Here is a 17,656-nt window from a genome sequence, read left to right as displayed (position 1 = left end):
ATGTTCAGAGTACTACAGATTTGTGTATACTCAAATGTTTAGAGTATTACAGATTTGTGTATACTCATGATCAAATGTTCAGAGTACTACAGATTTGTGTATACTCATGATCAAATGTTCAGAGTACTACAGATTTGTGTATACTCATGATCAAATGTTCAGAGTACTACAGATTTGTGTATACTCAAATGTTCAGAGTACTACAGATTTGTGTATACTCAAATGTTCAGAGTACTACAGATTTGTGTATACTCAAATGTTCAGTAAAAACAGTTCATTATTTGCACCATAAGTTTTGTGGTAAAAAGGAAGCAATGTGTTTGATGTACTGTTTTTTTACTATATACACAGTTAATAAGAAAGTTCTTATCCCCCCTCCCCAAAAAAACCAGAAGCTACTTTATAAATTAAGTCAATGACACTTACACGGACAAGATTATCTATTTCCTCTTCCCTCTCTGGTGTCTGAGCCATTTGTTTCAATCTACGATACCTATCCATTAAAGCACTATATTCCTCATGTAATTGTTTCACTTTCTGTTCAAATTCAGAGTTCTCTCTTGGTTTAATCAAATCATCACCAGCTATGGTTCCTTTTATTTTCTTTTTCATTTGGTCAACAGATCTACCTTCATGGTCGCTAGAATTAACATCTGACATGTCTGAAGTGTTTGCATCAACCATTTTTTTCTGAAAAGGCTGTCGTTCCGAGGCTTTTTCTTTTTCACTTTGTTCAATTTCTTCATGGATTTCATCAAATTTCATACCAAGTCTGAATAATTCTCCCTCTAGCTCTTTGTCTCCATCAAAATTAATATCAGTTAAATTAGGCTGTGACCGTTTCAGAACGTTATAATCTTCTTTTGACTGTAAATAGTCATGTCTCAGTCTTTCATGGTTTGTTCTGACCTGATCAAAAACTTTAGCCTTCTCTTCATGAGTCAATTGTTTTTCTTCCAGCAAAGTTTTGAATGATTCCATCTGAAAAGAAAGAAATATTTTAACATTGAAACATATATATAAGACCAAACATTTAATTTTCATAAAATTTCGACCCTATAACAAAAATATAAAAAAAAAATCAAAAAACTTAAACCACACACTTTATCGGAAAAAAAATTGTTGGACAAATAGCAGTTTGACTAACACCAAATTGGTCATTGAAAGCTTAATATTTCCTGAACAATTAAACATTATTTAGGTTCAGCTGATTTTTACAGAGTTATCTCCCTGTAGTCTTCTATACCACCTTAAATATTTACATTTATACTTTTCAAGAACAATGCCTTTTCTGTATTTGATTAGTGTAGTTCCAGGTTATTCAAAGTTTATTAACCTTATATTTTAAAAACAACTGTATGCTTTTAAAATGAGTGTTTAATACCTCCAGATCAATGCCATTTTAAACCAAGGTTTTCCAGCATATATGATATCATTAGATTTAGAAAAAAGAGAAACAAGTGAAACTGCGAGCTACTGCTCACTGATGATACCCCCGCTGCAAGTGGATAATATTAATAGTGTAAATATATGCAAGTGTTCGGTAAACAGGAAGTTGTCGAGTGATGAATCTGAAAACGCATCACACGGTATAGCTGACTTATATAAATCCTAAAACCAAATTTCAGAAATCCTTGTATTGTAGTTCCTGAGAAAAATGTGACGAAAATTTTCAACTTGGCTATCATGTGTAAAATCATACAAGTGTTCGGTAAACAGGAAGTTGTCAAGTGATCAATCTGAAAACGCATCACATGGTATAGCTGACTTAGATAAACCCTGAAACCAAATTTCAGAAATCCTTGTAATGTAGTTCCTGAGAAAAATGCGACGAAAAATATTCATGGGACGGACGGACTGACTGATAGACTGACGGAAGGACAGACAGAGGTAAAACAGTATACCCCCCTTTTTGAAAGCGGGGGTATAAATATAGTTGATGAGGCTTTTTCTTTTGAACCACAGATTGTAGATTTGGAGTGGATGCTTGCTTCATTTTTTTTTTTTATGTTTCTTTCATTCCAATTAGGAAAATTATATATATTCTACAGAGATATAATCAGTTGTGTTTTATATAATAAATGTAGAGCAAAAACATAAAAATCATTTAATAAAATTTAAGAGTGTCAGCATTTCTATTACCATATTCATGCAAAATCTGAAAAAAAGATACTTTTATTTATTTTGTTAAATCACAATAACAAAAAGTTTTGTTTCACAAATTTCAAAAAGAATTTCAGCACACCTTATTCAAAAAAGTTTATGTAAATAAATTGATGGTCTTTAAATTCCAAAATATTTGAAATCAATCCCTTACAATTACGTATGAATATTTAAAAGTCAGACCATTAAATTCATTTATCACATTGTCGGGATAAGAATTGATCAATTGTGTGTAAAAGGATTTTCAATGAGTAAAATTGTTGAATATTTTCCAAATGGGTTTGTTTATAAGTTGTACAAGAATGAACAAGAGATAAAGGTACATAAGGGATCTAATATGATGTTTAATACAAGAGATCAATGTAGCTGTGATTTAACCAAATAAATAAAAGATTTTTTTCCCCCTGCTTTTGCTAAGGTATTTTGTTGGCGAAAAAAATGATTATCAGCTAAATTTTGAAATAAAAATTCGATCAAATAGTGACATGAAACCATAAAATACTATCGGCTATTAAAAAAACTTTTTAAACTTTCAAGTATTTTTTTTAAAGTTAAAATACTGTGGATTCATCATTATTTGTTGGATACCAATTTCGTTGGTTTTGTGGGTACAGTGGGACAACGAATTCCAATGTTCAACACTACACATTTTCTTTAGGTTTTGCATGCAGAGATCGCCAAAACCATGAAATCATATTTCCACGAAAAAAAATGAATCCACATTAAGATCAAGTATAATTATATATATTATTGTGGAATTCATTATTTCAGAATCTAAAGGACTATGAGTAATTTCATTTCTGTGAACTAACATCCAGAGAACACCATATAGTTGTATAATATATTAATTACCCTATCATCCAAACTCCGTGCTTGGAACAACAATCCCATTTTAACACCCTCAGCACCACTCTCCTGTGTTCTACTTTCTGACAGACCCAAATGACCATTAAGTAAGCCAGAATCTGATTGGCTACGTGCTTTATATCTCTGTTCCTGTATTCGTTCATTGTGTAATTCAGCTGCAAGGCTATCTGTAAGATAAAGTCAATTTATAAGAATTACCATTACAAACACTAGTACAGTGTATTTGAAAATCTGTTTATAATGAGGTTGCTTTTCTAGACTCAGACAAGTTTTCTTTAATACATTTTATAGCTGACTATGCTGTATGGGTTTAACTCATTGTTGAAGGCTGTTACCATGACCTATAGTTGTTAATTTTTGTGTCATTTGATCTCTTGTGGAGAGTTGTCTTATTGGCAATCACACCGCCTCTTCCTATTGTTATAGGGATGATACTATAAGCTGTTCTTGTCAATCAGTGAATTAAAGAAGAAAAAAATGCTATATTGGTATACATTATTCTATTAATAAATTACATGCACAAATGTTTATTCCAAGTGCATGTGTATGTAGCAGTTTATACTGATGAATATCAAATATTAACACTTTGGCTCTGGCCAATCAGGTATTAACATATTGAATAGACACCCGACTATAATGTAAACGTCTGTATGTTTACCAAAGGATGCCTTTTGGTTATTTTGTGTTGCTGGGATGCTGTATAATTGATGTAAACTCAGCATCTCTTTTTACTTATTTAGTTGAAAAATTGTTTAATGAAGATAAATGTCATTTTTCCTTTCAATGCACAAATCACTCATTTTATCAATTAGCTGTAGTGTCAATTAATGTTCTTTGTCTTTCACCTTTACCAAGATCTTTGTTCCCCCATGCATTCCAAATAAGTGCCAAACAAAACAACATGCAAACTAATATTTTCTAAGAGAGAGAAAAATTAATTTTGTCAGCTGGGAGTAAGCAAAAGGAATGCCTTTAACATTTTCTTTTTTAAATTCTGCTCTCTGAAGCATACACTCAAACATGCCACCAATATCAATCTTATATTGTCTTGTAAGCAATTATTCAAACAAAAACTTAAGCTACATGTACCGGTACTAATTATAACAAGGACCTTCATCCCCTGACATTTTCCCAACTGTAGTAAAACTAATCCATTTAAGAATCAAACTTGTGCTTGTAAACATTACAGGAACATGCATTAATTTGTTGCATTCTTTCATATTTTGAATGTTTATCATTTAAAAATAAATACAGATAAAGCTAAAGAAGCCACTCTAATGCTTACAATGTAAACAGACTTGCTTATGCAAAATCAAAGTGCTACAACAAAATAAACAAAATGGTCAAACCTACCCTCCTCTCTGGAAACTTCTGAAATAACAGATAATGGACGTACATGTAATATCCAAGAATCACTGTAAGCCAATGGGTGAAACTTCTGAAAATTACCATGTACTGGTTGGGATAAATTTAGGAAGTCCTGCTCATCAAAAGTCATCGTATTTTAAAAAATCGTAATTCAGAATACTTTCTAACAATAAATAATTAGGGATAAGCTAAGAACCTTTGTATTATTATTTAATTCCTTGCCTCAATACACTATTCTATGTCAAAGTTCTCATAGTATAATGTTACTATAAGCTTCTTAAATCTGGGATAGTTTGTTTTTTCCTACACGTAAATATACTATCATTTTAAATTTTCTGAACATAAAGTTAAAGTATAAAATTCTCACTTTATATAAATCCTCTCATGTCTCGATTTGTTTTTGAATTTTTGCAGTTTTGGAAATTCAGGTGTAACTTTGTCATAAATCCAAATTGTTAAATATGATGATATACAATAAAGTGTTTTAATCCTCAGCCTTTCGACTCACAGTTATATTTATATTTCCATTAAAATTAGAACCAGCTTCAATAATTTCTTACTGCTAAAAATTACATTTTTTTTTTATCTTGTTCTTTATTCATAGCAATAGGCACAGGTACTCAGTACATTTAAGCCATGTTATTGTGACTTGATCATTTCTTATATTTCCTGCATTTAGTAGTAATGTACATACTTGGTACTTAATACAAATGGATCTTTCAGCATTAATGTTGCTATATATCTCTTAAAATATTCACATTGAATTAAAACTTATATTGCTTGCACTATTTAGTATGATTTAATTGAGTATTATGACATTTAGCATGCAACTGAACAAACACTCTTCTAAACTTTCATTTGAACTAATGTCCATTTCTCACATTTTTCGCAAGTTCGTAATAGCATCACTTGAGGTCTTTCATATATATCTTGAATTTTATTAATAGATTTTAGTCTATTTAATTTAATAATGTAGTAGAGCTGCATTACACAATCTAGTTGGCTATAGAATTTTTAATAGCTCATTAATTCATCAATAATTTTTGAAGGGGTTTAACTTAGTCTTAATTAAAAGTTTATCTAGTTACAATACAATATCTTGATGTGAATAAGCCAATCTTTCTTTATTGCTTTTTAAATGGAAATTATAATTTACAATAGACCAATTTGATTCAATAGAAACTATACAATGTAATTGGATAATCATATTATGGATAGACAATTTATTAATTACCTATATATGCTGATGACAATTCCAAAGTTTGATCATTTATATTCCTTCAAAAAAATTATATTGAAAGAAATTGGTGTTTAAAGAATGAAAAAAAAAATGGGAGGGGGAGGGGTGAAGGTACCTGAAATTAGAAGCATTGCAAACAATAAGCTTATCATTATTAAATTCAACAAGTGAAAAATAAAACCAATGTAAATTCCTTTTCAAAGAAAAGGTTAGCATTTTGGAAATTCGAAATATGGTCTTTTAAAAAAATTGTCTTGCAATAGACCACTTTCGAGTTCATCCATCACCGGCAAAAACTCGTCAATTATGCACGCCTTTATGACGTCATTTACCAGATAGAGGGGCTCGCCTGTATCCCTGCACTATTTACATTCATCAAGCGTCTTAGTGATCGTCTTTGTGCAGGATAAACTAGAAATAATGGTTGCTCTGTAGGTACTTACTGACAATTCCCTAATGACAGCAGTGTTGATTGTCAATTTTGAGAATTCAATATGCCGAATAATTCGTACAATATAGAGTTAAAGTTTTCCAAACACTCGCTCAACATTGGAAGGAAGTGACCACGCCCCTAAACGCACAAATGACGGTGATAAAGGCGCGTATAATTGACGAGTTTTTTTCAGTGACGGATGAACTCGAAAGTGGTCTATTAAATTCAACAACAGATTATGCTAACCAGCAGCCTGTTTCAATCATACCAATTCTCTCACCATACATTCATGATTGCTTTAGGAGAGGAGAAAGATGAAATTTTTTGATACCTATCATATACAATTTAGTTCATTTTAATATGGTTATATGTAATAAAATATATAAAGATGTTTGCTATATTATATTATTCCTCAATAATAAAATTAAAAAAATAAAATCAAGTGCTGCTCTGATTTTCCTTATTAATGTTAATTTTGCCCAAAAATAAAAATCTCCTGTGTCTATCAATGGTGGTATATTTATAAGGTTTTCAAATTTCATCTATACATAAAAACATCTACATTATAATTTTTTTGGAGATAAGAAAAGCCAAAGTATGCATTATGCAAATGTTAAAGTCCATGTAATTTAAATTTCTATAAATCAATCACTGTGTGCACTTAAAGATATTTAGACATTCTTATAAAATTCCATTTCACGTTTTTGCCAAATATTAAATGAACAAATTATTTATCTACATTCATGATGTGATTTTAGAATTTTCTACTTTGCCTTCTAAAATTACTGGAATGTGTTCCGTTAATAAGTTTACATTGATTTTAAACTGATCTATTGACAATGTATAAAATTGTATAATCTGGCAAGCTTTCAAAGCTTTTCATTCCAGTATTAATTTTTAAATGTACATTAAATTTGTACGTCAATAAATATATCTTGGATCGGCTATTTCCTATATTAAGTTCACACCTTTGAATAAAATTCTATATTTACAAAAATTGTATAAACATCTGAATAGTACATATTTATAATTAAAAACTTTCATTAAATTTCAGCGTGACAACTGCAGGTGACCTAATTACCGAAACAGGTGAAGCACAGGTAACATGTGACTGCATGTTTTATTCAATTAAAAACGTCCCTCGAACTGTGAAAAGAGGTTTAAACATTTGTTGTTTAAAAAGTTTACGATATACCACACTTTAAAAGAGTGTACCTTAATTAAAGAACACAACTGCAAACATATATTAACAAATAATTCAATTTTGAAAGAGGAGTAAACATAATTGTTATCTTGAATATGCTATTTAGTAAGAAAAATTTTGAAAAATAGAGTACGTATCCTACAAACTCATCTAAAAAAATACTTATTATATTGAGTTCAATATCAACATCGTGAAACTAAGACTAATTGCTTATTTTTATTTTTTCAATATCTATATAGTTATATATATTTGCTTATAAATAAATCAGCATAATACTTGAAAGGTATGAAATAGCAAGATTTATACAACATCTCTACAGAAATAGGACATTGTGTTAAATAATAAAAAAAACATCTTTATAATATATAATGTATAACACAGTGGCGAATCCAAAGGGGGGGGGGTGTTCCAGGGTTCCGGGGGTTGGAACCCCCCTTTTTTTGGCCGATCAATGCATTTGAATGGGGACATATAGTTACAACCCCCCTTCATCCTAGGTTGGGAACCCCTCCTTTTTAAAATGGCTGGATCCGCCCCTGTAACAAATATGTTCCTGCTGAAATTCAAAATAACATATGATCTCATAAATGAGTATCTTATTCAATATAAATATCAAATGTAACATATCTTAATATTACATAAGAATTCGGATCAGTTAGTGTGTCTTACATCTTAGATACAAATATTTGTTAGCGAAAACATTATTTTTACGACAATAAATAACTAACCTTGAGATAAAGGACTAGCAATTGACCCCTGGAATGGCGAAGGTGATTTAACGGCCCGATTAAGTCCAAGCTGTAACATCTGTTGTTGTTGAGCCCCTGGTAACGTTCCTGACATAGCTTGACTAGGAGTAGGCGAATCAGAATGAAGAGTTATTTTAGCTCCAAGTCGAAGCTGGTCAATTGTAAGTTCAGCCAAGGCATATTTAGAAAGAAGCTTATCATAGTCCATCTGCAGTTGCTGCACAAGTTCTGTCGCCTGCTTACGTTTGTGAAATTCCTGTTTGAGTTTTGATGAGAGTTCAACCTTAGCTTTGTCCAATGAGCCACTAAGATCATCATGTTCTGTATCGCCATGATCAATATTAATATGTGATAAATCAACAAGGGACATATGCGTTGGCTTAACAGGGCCAAACTTTGCAGCAATATTTGTCGTGCTTTTACTTTTGACCCTGAAATTTTTATTACTTTCATCTTGGGCTGTAGGTTTAGGTAAAAGTCGTTTTGGGGGCATTTTCTCAGAATTTTGTTCCTTCTCACCGCTTTTCCCTGAGTGAGTCTGTTTTGTGTTTTGTTTTGATAAATTTCCCAGTGATGGTTGACGGACAGGTGTTTTAGGTCCTCTGTCAGAAGCAGATGATCTTTGACTTGTTACAGAGTCAGGTCGTGTTGGGGTTATAGAACCTGATCTTCTCCAGTCCCTTTTATCTGGGGTTACTGATCCTTCTCTACTAAAGGGTGTATTACCCCTACTACCATAATCTGATACATCAAATGAGTCATCCTCGATATGTCTACCATCTTGTTTTGGTGGTCCGCGATTTCTTATCTCCCTTTCGGTTCTTTCAAAAGACTGATCAAATGACCTGTTCCTTTGATTTACTCCTTTTCCATAACTTGGGCTCATTGAAGGCACATCTCTTTCATTTTGAAATGCTCTTAATTTCGCTGGTTTGGGGGTATCAGATATTTTACTTGTTATCAAAAATATTTCATCATCATCATTTGTTCTCTGAGAACTGTTTTCAAAATCTATGCTTGTTGCATCTCCAAAATCACGAGATTCTAAATTTTCCTTATATAATTCCAAAGCTTCTTCTGGACTTATTTCAGGAAATGATCCTCGACTTAATGTTCTCAAAGATGTAGCTGTTGTAGGACGTGTATTTGATGTTTGGTAGTCGTGGCCATGAATATGACTCCTACTTATATCAGGGACAACAGAATCACTATGGTCCTCTTCTTCTTGTGGCGTCGGAGTGGCCCTTAAATAATCGTCAAATGCAGGTCCATCATCTTTTTCTTCAAAATTTATATCATCCTTCGAAACATGTGATTCCAAATGTTCAAATTCTTGAAGTGAGTCCTTGTCATCAACTAAATCTGCACCATCTACTAATACACCTAACTCCCTTAACTGTTTGTAATATTCCTCATCAAATAGTTCTTTTCCAGAGTCAGTTGATCGTCTTAGATTTTCTGTGTCATCATAGGTTAAAGAATTATTGTAGCTGCTATGGCTACTCCTCACAGACTTATCGTTATATTTATCAATTATCGGTGTCCGCGCTCTCTCGTGTCCATTCTCATCGTAACCAGAGTAACCATCCTGACCATCAAAACTTAAATCGTCTTTTGATGCCTCAAGGTCACTGATATTTTCATGGTCATCGTCTAAAGGATGAGAAACACTATCATAACTAGGATAGGATTGTAAATCAAATTGTCTTAACGTGGAAGAACTTCCAGCAGATTGTTTACTACCTCCGAATCCAGAGTCTGTCCAATGAGTTGAAGCGTATTTTCCTGAATCGTGAATATCGTAATCGTCTCTTAAAATGCCATCATCATCTATCAAGTAATTACCAGCTGAAAAATAAAATAAAATGTCAAAACACAATTGTACTTTTACTTCATTTTTATAGGTTATTGGATATGTAATAATATGATTATTGTAAATTCAGAAATAATTGCCAAGTTTTACCAATGCAAATAATGGGATTGTGTACATAAGTACATGTATTGCAATTATATAAACTACCATTCCAAATTCCATACATTATATATACATATATGCAGACTTTTGTCCATTCTTTAAAAAAACGCAAACATTTCTGCAGTAATAAGCTGATAATTGTCTACATGACTTTGAATAAAATTTAGAATGGATTTTGGGTCATTATTTATTAACTAAGTTGTATATATGTATCTTATATAATGTTTATAAGAAGAAAAAACTTGGAACTAGAACAAGTGCATATTTTTTTCTCTCATAAACATACTGTTGGCCTCAAAGAGAACAACAACATTGAAAATAACTTTGCTGATTAAAAGATACAGGACCCAACATTGCTTTATTTTTTTTCAACTGACTATGAACTCCAAATTCATCTCAAGTCTTGAACATTAAGCAACCAACAATCAATCAATCAACTGAAATTTGACAAAGACCATCTTTAAAAATGCAACACTGTCCTTATTCATGTATCAGAAAAATACAATAAAACTTGAGTTTCTGATAATATCAAAACCTCTATCAACAGTTTTATTTACAATTTTTGTCAACAAGATTTTCATCCTACTCAATATTTTATACACAATCTCTCATTGAATAACACTCAAACAGCTACAAAACTTGATTAAGCATGCTAACTAGATTATATACAAATTCGGAAATACCAATGAAAAACTTGAGGCCACAATAAAATATCAATAAGAATCACATTTCAGATGAAGTAACTGTATAAATTATAAATGGGGACAAATTGTGATAGCTATCTGTCATGTCAGATTTTCTTATAGGTGTCAAAAATAGTTCATGTTCAAATGCACATATATTGAAATTACAACTGCTCATCTTTGAAATGTATGCAAATATTAAGAATGTAAAGGACTTACAAAAATGGTAAATAATAATAGATGATGAAATCCAAGTACGCTGGTCAATGTCAACAGATTATTGACCTGTAGTCACTTAAAAATATTTCAGAGTATACAGCACTATATATTGAGATGTAAAGTAATTAATTGATGGTCGCTTCCAGTTTATTATATTGATTTTTACCCCTGAAAGTGTGTGAGGTCTCTGTGCATTCAATTTTTGTATTCATGCCATAATTTGGATGTGTATATTAAAGGATGTTTTAAGATGATCCTCATATCTCTTGCATATTTATATAAACACCTGTTACCAGACTTAAATGAAGTTTTCAATACAATTTGTTAAAGGCTATAACCAATATCTAAAAAAAAAATCATCATTTACATGGTAACAATCCTGTAAAAAAGATTATTGTAGTAAGAAGCTAGATTTAATGCAAGCCAAAAATATCACTGTCCCAACCCTTTAGGTAAGGTAAAGGCCAAAAATAATTGAAATCAAAAACAAAACAGAATGTTCATAAAGTTATGATTAGGGATCTCATGATCTACTGAAGGAAACTGAGAATTATTCTGATTAAAAGAGGGGTTGAGGATACAAAATGATTATCCCTTAATAAACCATTGTCGCTGTCAATGTTTTGGTAAGATAAAAACTGGTACATTAATCTGATAATTTTAGAAACAAAATATGATGAGAACAATAAACATTGCTTGTTAAAGATTATAAAAAAGTCTCATAGAATTATGCTAATAGCTTTAGGACACATGTAGAAGGAGATACAGATATACAAATGTAACTTTTCCACACAGAGGTCAGTTCAGGCAAAAACTATTAAAATACATATCCTTGCAAATAAACAAAATTTTGTGAAATAACAAGCAGACCTGCCAACTTTCCTCATTTATTAGGGGATTTCCCACATGAATGGTGTTGACCTGACTTTGAAAATTCTTCATTATATAAACTTAATACCTCAAAACAGGCATTCAAAGGAGTTTAAATGTCTTTTAAGCACATATATACTCATTCAAAACTACAGTATATTAAATTGAAAATATTTATGCCTTTAAAAGATTTTTTTATTTACCAAAAGTTATTGATCTAAAATATGTCTCCCAACAATTAAGCACTTTTTATAAATATTGATTTGTTTAGATTGTGCCTTGTAAAATACATAAGCATATATTATTATTTTAAACCCCCAGATTCCTGGCAAATATCCTTTTTGAATTGAGATGCACCAAAATGCAAAAATGTTAGAAATTGGACTATTAGACATAACTGTCAAAACATGTATTTGCTGCAACTCCTCTAACACCACTGACTGGATCTAGATGTAGATTTTGGTGAATCTTAAAAAAACTAGTGCTTTAGAACAGCAATTAGGGTCACATATTCCTATTTTTATCATTTTTTTTTAAGGTATTTCTTCAAAGAAAACACAGGAGTTTGCCATATTTGTACAAAATGAAACCATGAAAAAAGTACGGGTTAATAAGAAGTGTAATACAAAATAACATCCATTAGAAATTTATATTCTGCAGTATTTCCCCCTATACAATGATCTTATTTTTTTTGTTGTTTTTTCATATATTTCATCATTTTACTTTGATAAAAAAACTTTCCATCAATATGACATTAAATAACTCTGAAGTATCCCATACTTTCAACCCATAACTCACTAAATAAAACATAACAAGATGTACATACCAGAAATTTTAGATCATACAAAAGAAAATTCAATAAATCCTACGGATAATCCACACTTTTTAAATCTAACAATTTATATAGAAAGTTGGTATTATATTTTGTAATATTATATAGGAGGCATCTAAAGTCAATAGATATTTAAATCACAGCAATAAATATGCCTTGACCAAGTTTTATGTCAATAACTGTGAGCCTTGGGAAGTAAGCATATCAGCATTTTAAGTTTAGGTAGCATAGCTACCTTTTATACATAAGAAATCAGGGGTTTTTAGTAAAATTTCCAAAAGTCTTATTTGCTTAACTGTAGAACATTCATTTAATGGAGAGAAACAAAGAGGTATGAAAGCAATCTGAAATAAACACTTTTAAAATGTTTCAACTTGTAGCACACACACTCTCAAATAATACTTCTGCGATGTTATGATTTCTGAATCCCATTCATCTCATCTGACAGTTGTAAAATTATATTTACTGTGGATTCATTTATTTTTGTGGGTATCAATTTTCATGGATATCTGAAAACTTGCATATTTGTTGATGTTTGATTTCGTGTTTTTGTCAATCTCTGTATACAAAGCCTATTGAAAATATGTTATTCAAAGAACTTTTGAATTTATGGTACACCTGTACTTAAGTAACCCACGAAAAAAATGATATCCAAAGAATAATAATGAATCCACATGCACAGTATCTGAAGTTTAATCTAAAAATCAAAGTCTGATAAAAATCCAAATCCTAATTAAAAACACAAAATTAGAATATGTACACAATGCATACATCATAATAAAAGATCTAACCTGAAAACTGAAGGAGAGAGAAGCAGAACAAACCATGTACATGATGTGGAAAAAAACATGTACCTTATGCGGGACAGACAAAAAGGAGCAAGGTTAACACAATGTTCCAAAAGAAACCTGATTCATTTCATATTTTTGATAATTAGAAATAAGAGTCTTGTTTCCCAACTTATTTGAAATAACTGTCTTTCCAATGAAGCAAGTATTTTTTTCAGCCCATTTTCACTCTTTTCTATATTTGAAGGTATACATAGTAATTGTGAAAATCTGGACCCTATCTATGAGAAAAGGGATGTACCCGGTACATTAGGGATGACATTAAGAAGACAACCTAAGCCTGCTTTAAAAATACCAATTAGCAGATGAAAAATCAAGTAGATTATAGTTTGTATATATAGTGGTTCTAGAATCTAAGCATACAATTTGCTTATTTACCTTAAGGAATGTAAATTTAATATCCTATTAAATTAAAATCCTGATCTATATACTTGTCCACACATGAAAATATTTACAAATACACTACCGAGAATATTAAACATAGAAATCTTTAATTATTTCAATAACAGTTTTCGGATATTATCTTTAAATGTATTCATGTTCCATTAACACAACACACCAGATAATTGTGTCAATCCAAAATCATATAAGTTCAAATCAATCTCACCATGTTAGGTGAAAAATTCTTACATATACCTAATACATCCAGGGATGAATGGTGATAAATATTTGATTTAACTTCTTTGTATGTGCTTCTTTTGTATAATGTAATATAAAACTGCTTATAAGATATATTTATGATCAGTTAAGTGAATTCTAAAGTGTGCAAAGTAAACATAGATCTAGAAAAATACCAAACAAAGGTCATACAATACATGTAACACTAATCTCTTCATTATAATGTGTTCAAACATTGTAATTCAACATTTTAGGTGCATCCTCTAAATTGTTAGGTTACAATCAATACTACTAAACGAAAAGACTGATTTCATGGAGCCACTACTCCACTGAAACCATACAAAGTCATGAATATTTGTGATATGATGTATAAATGCAGTGTTTTGTCTGAAACAATCTTTTTCCATCGACAATGCCAATTTTTAAGAAAATTTCAAAATTAGGATATCGTTAGGAATCTGGTTTTATATACTTTTGTGCATGCCCATGCGGTTTATGTACTGCCAGAGAAATTTAAAAACTCTTTGGAACATTACAGTGCCTTGCCCAATTGTACAGCAATTTTGAGAGCATATATTCTTAGACTAGTGTTATTGAATTCATCCAATATAAGATATTAGATATTTGGTATAAATACAGAAAAGCTATTAAAATCAAATCAAACTGAAAGTTTTTTGGTAAATAATTCGATTTCCAGTAGCAAATTTGTTTAGACTCACCTGAAGTCACTTAGGAAAAATATATCCACAACAGGGATTAGAAATACTTTATCTAAAGGATGTGTCCTAAGAACCTGTTGAAGTACTATCAAATATTTTGATTTTTTATTCTTCATTTATTCTCTAAAGAAAATATTTAAATGCTAAACAAGGCTTGGCTATTTTAATTTGATGAGGGCTTACTTTGGAAATAGTCACACTGCAACTTGATTGGTTACTGACGAAAATCTCTTATCATAATTACCAAGGCTAGATCTATAATTTGTGTGTCCAAGTCAAAGAAACAAAGTTCTAATAACTTAAATGAAGGTCATACTAACAATATACTGGAGTTATACTGGAGTGTAGTTTACATTTTTGTAGAGTACGCAGACTGGATCTTTATGGCGAAAATAATTTAAACCAATAAATATTGATTTCTAATATGTTAAAAATTTAGACAAAATATCATGTAATAATGACCTTGATGTAATTACTTAGCTAGCTAGCAGTTTGAAAAAATCTCTCAGAATCCCATGAAATTTTTTCGTGGAATCTTAGCTTTAACTATGTACCTTACCCTGACTGAGAGCCGTGTCCTATTATATTGACTTTCTTTTCACAAATTAAATTTAAACTAATTTTTCATTGCAACTTTCTCATGCATTTTCAAAACCCTGACTGTACATATTTGGGGTATAATTAAACTATAATGTTACGATATTAAAAAACCTTACAAAAGGCAATTACATCCATTCGTCACAATCAATTGGTTATTAAGGTATAATGCTATACAAACAATGATTTTAATTACTTTAGTCAAAGTTAAAAGTCTGATAATAATTTCTTTACAGTTATAATCTGATACAGTCAGAATCTCTATTTGTTTAAACAATATGGATCATTTAAGATGTACAAATAAGTATCGCTATACATGTATATAAACAAGAACTGGAATGTTTCACTTTGCTTTATTGATCTGTTTTTTTAATATATATATATATGTATATTATCTTGTTTTATTACAAGTACATGTACATGTATTAACAAAATTGAGAATGGAAATGGCAAATGTGTCAAAGCGATTACCTGACAACAAAAGCAGAAAACAGCACAAAGCCACCAATGGGCCTAGAACAAGGCAAATAAACTAAACATTGTTTTCTGCTCAGGTTGTTGTCTCTTTGACACCATTCCCCATTTCCATTCTCAATTCTATTATCAATGAGCTGTGGTAAAAACTACATAATTTTATGAAATCTGGTTTTCTATTGTCATATTGTCAAATATCTAGTACATTTTATACTTGTACTAGTATTTACTTTATAAATTAAAGGTATAAGGGCAATAAATCTTAAAATACAAAGTTAGTTATTGAATGTTTTTGATACACTAAATTTAAGAGAAAGACTAAATTCTCATAATAGATTTAAGCGCAGTTTTTGTTTGAGACGAGTGTTCTGAATTCAACCAAAGTTGATAACAAATGCTGCACAAGTAGTACTGACCGGAGAGACAGTTTTAGACATTTTTGGTCTGAATAATTTTCGGCTCTTTATAACTCTTTACTATGTGTATGTGTCAGCATCAGAAGTACATTTCTCTAATTTTTGTGCTATTTTCACATTTCCTGACCGGTGTGAGAAAAATATTTCTCCTCACTAGTGAAAAATCTGTTCTCGGCAAATTATTAGTCGAAATTTGATTATGACGTCAAAATGTTTTGTTTTCTTCTCAATTTTCCGATTGTGACGTCATGGAAAAAGGCGACCTTGCCTGAGGACGTCGCATGTAAAGAGCACAATTTTCTGAAAATCTTTGAAAAAGAACGATAAAAGGCATTAGAGAAACAGATTCCGACACTATAACTCGTGTATTACGATATTTCTCCACTCTCGACAGTTAAATTTTATTATTTAAAGGGCTCGGCAAGCCTCACGCTTTAAATAATAAAATTTAACTGTCTCGAGTGGAGAAATATCGTAATACACTTGTTGCAGTGTAAGAATCTATATGTAACACATTATCTCACACTAAACAAATCTGAAAAACATGCAAGTCCAGTTTTAAAAAATCAAATCTTTTGTCTTATGGTGAAAGCTTCAATTTCCACTAAACAAGACTGAGCACAAGACAAAACTGTACTGGTTCCGATAATAATAATTTAGAACATTACTGGTATTTAGATTGTTATCAACTTACGTGAGTTAGAATCTCTTAAAATTCCATCATCATCCAACTCAAAATCTTCACTGTATTCTAACAGTGCCATTTTAAGAACTGATGTAAAATGTTATCTGCTTTAATCCATGATCTTTTCTAGTTTTCTGAAAGAACAAAATCCAATAATTTTTATTTTGTTTGAAGTTCCAATCACATTTAATATATACATTGTATATGTCCATCACATAAAAATCAATCAGTCTTCAAATTCCTTGTCATTACTTCTAGTGTAATTTGCAGTAGAAAATTTAGACCTTTCTCTTAACATGCTTACACTGTATATAAGAACATGTTGCAACTGCACTATAAATATTTCCTTTAGGCAGCCAGCACATTGTTTTCCTAAACCATTGTAACTGTAATTAAAAATCCATAGATTTAATGACATCACTGATTTCAATCTAATCAATAATTGTCCAAGCAAATGAGACCAAGGAAGACAAACATACCAAATTGAGGAGCAAGTGCAGAGTGCTATCTAATATTAGATTTCACTTAATTTGGTAATTTCAGAAATTATTGAGATTTTTTTATTATTGCGAAAAATGTGTCGGGGATAAATGGAAAAAATTTAAACTTGCATTTGAAATTTTTTATATCAATTAAATAGGATTTTTCTCAATATCGCAAAAATTAAAGTCTAAAATGCTCAAAAAAGACAAAATT

General features: G+C 30.7%; 1 protein-coding gene across 6 annotated transcripts in view; it reads right to left on the bottom strand.

Annotated features, from left to right (window-relative positions):
• The window catches only part of LOC134707801 (titin homolog), a 46,419-nt gene that overhangs the window by 20,571 nt on the left and 8,192 nt on the right, over nucleotides 1-17,656 (bottom strand). For 5 of the 6 annotated variants that reach the window (XM_063567841.1, XM_063567844.1, XM_063567846.1 and 2 more), the window contains exons 2-6: nucleotides 16,970-17,094; nucleotides 8,004-9,872; nucleotides 4,384-4,401; nucleotides 3,016-3,197; nucleotides 427-981 (exon numbers count right to left, since the gene is read on the bottom strand). In XM_063567841.1, coding sequence (XP_063423911.1) covers nucleotides 427-981; nucleotides 3,016-3,197; nucleotides 4,384-4,401; nucleotides 8,004-9,872; nucleotides 16,970-17,039 — 2,694 coding nt within the window. In that variant the 5' untranslated portion in view covers nucleotides 17,040-17,094. The remainder of the gene's footprint in view (nucleotides 1-426; nucleotides 982-3,015; nucleotides 3,198-4,383; nucleotides 4,402-8,003; nucleotides 9,873-16,969; nucleotides 17,095-17,656) is intronic. The other variant, XM_063567843.1, reaches the window with a different exon arrangement.

The sequence above is a fragment of the Mytilus trossulus genome, chromosome 2, assembly GCF_036588685.1.
Source record: "Mytilus trossulus isolate FHL-02 chromosome 2, PNRI_Mtr1.1.1.hap1, whole genome shotgun sequence".
Classification (NCBI taxonomy): domain Eukaryota; kingdom Metazoa; phylum Mollusca; class Bivalvia; order Mytilida; family Mytilidae; genus Mytilus; species Mytilus trossulus.
This window is presented reverse-complemented; position numbering and strand designations above follow the sequence as displayed.